Source organism: Camellia sinensis, chromosome 12 (assembly GCF_055761805.1).
Source record: "Camellia sinensis isolate YWXY chromosome 12, ASM5576180v1, whole genome shotgun sequence".
Taxonomy (NCBI): domain Eukaryota; kingdom Viridiplantae; phylum Streptophyta; class Magnoliopsida; order Ericales; family Theaceae; genus Camellia; species Camellia sinensis.
The window spans coordinates 44,098,184-44,103,870 of record NC_138972.1 but is presented as its reverse complement, the minus strand read 5'-3'; the positions used below and the strand labels follow the sequence as shown (position 1 = coordinate 44,103,870).

The 5,687-nt window shown below is 33.8% G+C and overlaps 1 protein-coding gene and 1 long non-coding RNA gene across 2 annotated transcripts; both read left to right on the top strand.

Annotated features, from left to right (window-relative positions):
- Positions 1–1,833: 1,833 nt before the first annotated feature.
- On the top strand, positions 1,834–4,314 carry LOC145803529 (uncharacterized). Its single transcript, XM_082896825.1, has 5 exons — positions 1,834–1,946; positions 2,821–2,872; positions 3,794–3,849; positions 3,957–4,040; positions 4,202–4,314. The coding sequence occupies exons 1-5, from the start codon at positions 1,850–1,852 to the stop codon at positions 4,312–4,314; spliced, it is 402 nt and encodes a 133-aa protein (XP_082752951.1). The 5' UTR covers positions 1,834–1,849.
- Positions 4,315–4,375: 61 nt separating this feature from the next.
- On the top strand, positions 4,376–5,059 carry LOC114315339 (uncharacterized). The gene is made up of 3 exons (XR_014345758.1): positions 4,376–4,456; positions 4,602–4,658; positions 4,910–5,059. It is a non-coding gene; the product is annotated as an uncharacterized LOC114315339 (long non-coding RNA).
- The last annotated feature ends 628 nt before the right edge of the window (positions 5,060–5,687 follow it).

The window sequence follows — 5,687 nt, the reverse complement described above, 5'->3', positions numbered from 1 at the left end:
ACATTTTGATCCAATGGCCGAGATAATCCCCAATCAATATCCAACGGTTGTCATCAATTGTTTTACCGCCCAAACAATTTCCGCTCTCTCTCTCTCTCACGTCTGCCTAAACACGTCTCTCCCTTACCATTCCCTCTCTCATCCAACGGTTCTTCTTCTTTCCTACCCTCCATCTTCGCTAGCTCCCAACGCTGCTCTCCAGTCCTTGATATCTACCTCTCTCCTTCTCTCTCTGTCGGGTTGTGAGGTTTTTGTCTGATAGATTTCTTGCTGGTTCTGTTTGTGCAAATGATAGTGTTGCTTATTCTTCCGATTAAATCGCTGACAACGGGGAGCTCACGATCGTCGGACTAGAAATCGACCTTGAAGATCTCGAGATTCACCGACAAAGGCCATCGTCCTCGCCGCCATGTATGGGGGGCTCCGGTGCGAACGCCACTGACGCCGATCTGTTAACCCTCTTCACACACGCCATAACCACCACGACCAAAACTGATAGGTACAAACACACACACACACACACACACACATATATATATATATATATAGAGAGAGAGAGAGAGAGAGAGAAATTGGGGATCTGGGAAATGGATAAATAAGGAATTAGGGTTAGGGTTGAGAGATGTTATTGAAAATTGAGGAAGATTTAGATGCGAGAGATAGACAGATCATGAATGTGAATGTATTTTTCCATTATTTGTTCATTTGTATTTTTTCATTGTTTATTCTGGGTTGATCATTGAAGGATTTTCTGGTAATTGTGGGAAGGGGCTTCATTTGGGGGCCTACATTGTGCTCCCTCTCTCTCTCTCTCTCTCTCTCCCTCTCTCTCTCCCTCTCTCTCTATTCAAGTGTAAATAATTTCCTTATTGTTTCTTAGTTTTTAGTTTCATATCTCAGGTGATTTCTGCTGGGTTAAAACTCATACATTTGTGACTTTGTGCCTTAAAACTCTGCTGCCTTGAATTCTGACTTTGTGCCTTAAAATTCTGCTGGGTTAGTTTATCACTCCAGAGATGAATTTCAGAATAATAAAATTGACTCAGGTTGAGTGATTTCCTGTTTTTTACACTGTGCCTTGAGTAAAAATTAAAGAGTACTCATGTTAATAACTCATGCTAAAATAACCGCAACTGGAGTTAAATGTGTGTTAAATTCTGAAATCACGTGTTAGATGTGTGTTAAATTCTGAAATCATGCTATGCTAAGAGAAAGACAAAGAAAGTGTTGTTGAATGAATTATAACCGCAACTGGAGTTAAATGTGTGGGGAATTGGAACGCATAGTATTACATATAACAATTTGACTTCCTATAGTCATCAAATTCTGAAATCACAAAATCAAATTTGACTTCCTGTAGTCATGAAATTCTGAAATCAAATTTGACTTCCTGTAATCAAATTCCGAATCAAATTCTGAAATCAATTTGAACCCAATGGAACACACGGTGTAACTCAGTCAATTTGAACACAATGGAACACAAAATCAATGGAACACACGGTGTAACTCAGTCAATTTTGTGTTAAAATCTGTGTTTCCATTACTAAAAGGCAGAGTTTATTTAAGTGGAAAATCATAACTTCATCAATGATTTGACACAATCATTGAAGTGTGAGCTTTGCTCAAATTCTCCTGGTCCCCTGAACAACCACAAAAGGAGAGAGAGAGAGAGAGCTCTTTTTCCATTCTCAAATACTGTTATGTTCTGTTATTTTTTTTGGCTATGGTAATGGCCAAAACATAGATTATGTTTAGTCTGCCTTATTGTATAATCTTTTTTTTCTTTTTTTTAAGTGTCACTTATTGTATAGTCTGCCTTAAATTGTTCAATTTTCCACTTTGAAGTTGGATGAACATACGTTTATTATATTTGCTAATTATTTTTACAGGTGTTGGAGGCTATTCATATTTGTATGAGCCACTTTGGTGGGCTGGCATGATAACAAGTGAGTTTATTTTGTGCTTTCCTTTCAATAGATAACAAACTAAACTGGTTAATACTGTATTGCTATTGCATTATGTAATCTCAGTTTCCTAAGTTTTTTTAATTCATAATCTTCCCATTCTTAGTTTCTGCAGTCAAGGATTTTATTTTGCACAGAAGTCAATGACTCTAGAATTCAAACTTCACATTTTCCTTTTTACCCCTTGTTTTACCTTTTGTTGTGTGGAAACTTCCTTATCAATTTTTTCATATTATACATCCTACAAATCACAATGCAAATGCAGAAAAACACCAATAATAAAATTAGTAATTAAACAATGAATAAAACAAAACACATTGACTTGGTAAGTAATTGTTTTGTAACAAACTAACCATCATCTGTAGATTTTTCTCTTCAAGATAACGTGGTCTCATGTTTAAATATTCACTGAAAGATTAATGGCGGTTATAATTAGCGTTAAGGGTATAAATACAATTGTTGCTCGATACATGGTGTGTAAGGTGTTGATTTCCTGTTAAATAACTCATGTTAATAACTCATGCTAAAATAAAGGAAACATAATTTCAATAACTCATGTGTTATCTCATGTTAATTTCATAATTTCAATAACTCATGTGAGTCCTTGGAAGCTATCTCCCTATTCTGTCTATTTGACTCTTTGTTGATTTCAGAATTTTTTTCCGGATTATCTTGATTATTCTTTGTTGTATTTTTTTTAGTTAGATACAATGTGTTATCTCCTCTGTTATTGAGTTTTCCTCTATTATTGTGTTCCTTTATTCCTGTAGTCAAATGCATTGTGTTCCATTGTGTTCCTTTTTTCCTCTACATTCTGTATATGATCTCATTTTACTGGGTTTGTTTTTGGCTCAAGGTTCTGTCTGTTTTTGGCTGTCTTCGGCTCCCTTCGAACTCCCACTCGCAAGGTAAGACTTCGAACTCGCTGTTGTGTTTTTCTCTTTTTGAATTCTGAATTTTGAATATTTTGAATTTTGAATTTTGAATCCTGAATGAGTTTTTGGGATTCTGAATTTTGAATTCTGAATTTTGGCCCTAAATTCACCTAAATTCTGCTCCCTTCGGCTGGATAGGAGATGGTTTTCGGCCCGGATAACCTTATCCACAATTCTAGATTGATTGATTACACTTGCAGATTGATAGCTATACTTCTTCTAACTGATAGCTATACGTCTTCTTCTTCTAAAATTATACATACTACTACCTGAAATTTGTTAAAATTATATATGTTTGTAGCTTGAATTCAGAATTTAGGTGATAGTTAAATTCTGCTGTCTTCGGCTCCCTTCGAACTCCCACTCTTGAATTCTGAATTTTGAATTTGTAGCTTGAATTCTGTGTTTGTCAAGCAAATCCTGCCCATCAAACACAGTTTAGTAATATTTTTGTGCTCTATATTACTGAAAAATATTCTGTGTTTGTGCTCTAAATTCTGCTGTCTTCGGCTCTCTGTTGTATATTCTCTATGCCCATCAACTTATCATTAAAATATTTGGTTATTTGACAGCACAGTAATATTAAAGTATTCATATCATTATAATGTATTCATAATGAAATCTTTCTCTCACATATAGTAATTTTGGGAAGAATATTATAATGTATTCATTATAATATGAAATCTAATAATATAAAAGAGAAACCAGAGAATATTATTAATCTTTCTCAGTTTATGATATGAAATCTTTTATATTTTTTAAATATGAAATCTTTCTCTCACATATAGTAATTTTGGGAAGTAAAATTGATTATACAAATAAGAAAATTGCAAAGATCTTTCGTGCTCCTCTCTCGATTCGGAATCAACACCCGATTCCTGTTTGGACTTGCAGATACATACCAAGATACACCTTTAGTTGGCTGGTCAAACCTATGTGGTGGGTCATAAGTACGGGAACTTTTGTTTCTAGCCTCAATTTCACATGGATTCTGACTTTTCGTGAACTAATAAATGTTGGGAACTAATAAATGAAAGTTTTGTTCTTTTCTTAACAGAGTTTCTTCATAGGGCAGTTGATCTTACACTGGTTCCATCAGTTGCCCTTGTAAAGGAGCTTGAAGCAGCTAGGGTAACAGCAGGTAAATGAACATCGCCCAATAGATAACTCTCTGAAATTTCACATTGATCACATAACAAAATTTGACATTTATGCTTCTGCTTGAATTTTTATTTTATTTTTTTCAAATGTTTCTCTGAAAATAGTAGCTCATATCCATGTTAATTCTTTGTTTATTTTCAGGTAACAAGATTCGTCTCTGGAATAAGGGTGTTGATTCCGAAAGCTTCCATCCCAAAATATCGCTCTCAAGAAATACGAATAAGACTAACGTATGGCTTTCTTCTAATCCTTAAAATTTCATTGCCATGTAATATGAGTTTCCTCCAAATGTTAATATATTGTTCTTTTTTTAATCAGCAATGGAGAGCCCGAGAGACCATTGATAGTCCATGTTGGACGACTAGGAGTTAAGAAGAGTTTGGATTTACTCAAAAGGTACTACTCTTTTATTTCAAATGATAAGTATTTTCTGCTTTTGCAATTTAGGAAATATTACTTGCAAAATATTGACGGAATAATGCTTTTTTTCATAATTATTATAAGTTGTAACCATTGACATTTGGGATGTATGATTGAACAGTGTCATGGACTAGATACCGGAGGCACGAATTGCATTTATTGGAGATGGACCATACAGGTATTTCTCTAAGGACTTATTGGCTATTTAGTTTTGTCAACATTGCTGGAACAATCTCTATAGAATATAGTATAAAATGATTCTTTGTATTAAAAACCACAAACCGCTGTCTAACGAAATGAATTATTTATTTTTATATTTTTGCATACATCCAATGATACTCAAATTGGGCCATGATGATCGCCTGAATTTATTTTCCAGTAAGAACCATGGGCAAAATTTATTCATCTAGAATGATTTCTTCGTGGCAGGGAGGATCTCGAAAAGCTGTTCTCCGGCATGCCTGCCATATTCACAGGGATGTTAGGAGGTGAAGAGCTCTCTCAAGCATACGCCAGCGGAGATGTTTTCGTCATGCCTTCAGAATCAGAGACGCTTGGACACATAATGTCATTTTGAAAAAACAGGTAAAAAGGTTGGTGTTTTTTTTTTTTTAACAAACATAAAAAGGTTGGTTGGTGAACTGTTTTTGATTTAATTAAATTTTTGTAATGAACAAAACCCACTTTTTACGAATTATTTTTCGAATTTTCGTAAACCGTTTTTTCTTAGCAATGAAAAAAATCACTTTTTTATTTTATTTTTTATTTTAACATTTATAGAAACACCCCAATCTATTAAGTCATATAAAGATATTGCACCAGAAATCCTATTTCTTTCTAATTTACCTAAACATTAATCTTTGGCATATGAATTTTCAATAGATTTCATTGTGTATTCACCTTAAACTGGGGATATGACTCATGAGAGCAGGGGCATTATTCATTCTTCATAGCAGCCTGTTTTTGCTTATCAATTAAAAAAACCACTTTTTTATTTTATTTTTTATTTTAACATTTCATTGTTCCTTTTTTTTTTTTTTTTTTTTTTTAAAGCATGAAAAACAAAGAAAACAAAGGCATAACCAAACAGGGCTATGTAGGAAAATTATCCAGTTTTATGTCACATTTTTGGGTATTTTTCCAAAAATGAAAAACAGATGACAGAAAATGAAAACACAACTAAACAAGTACTTATTTTCGAGTATTC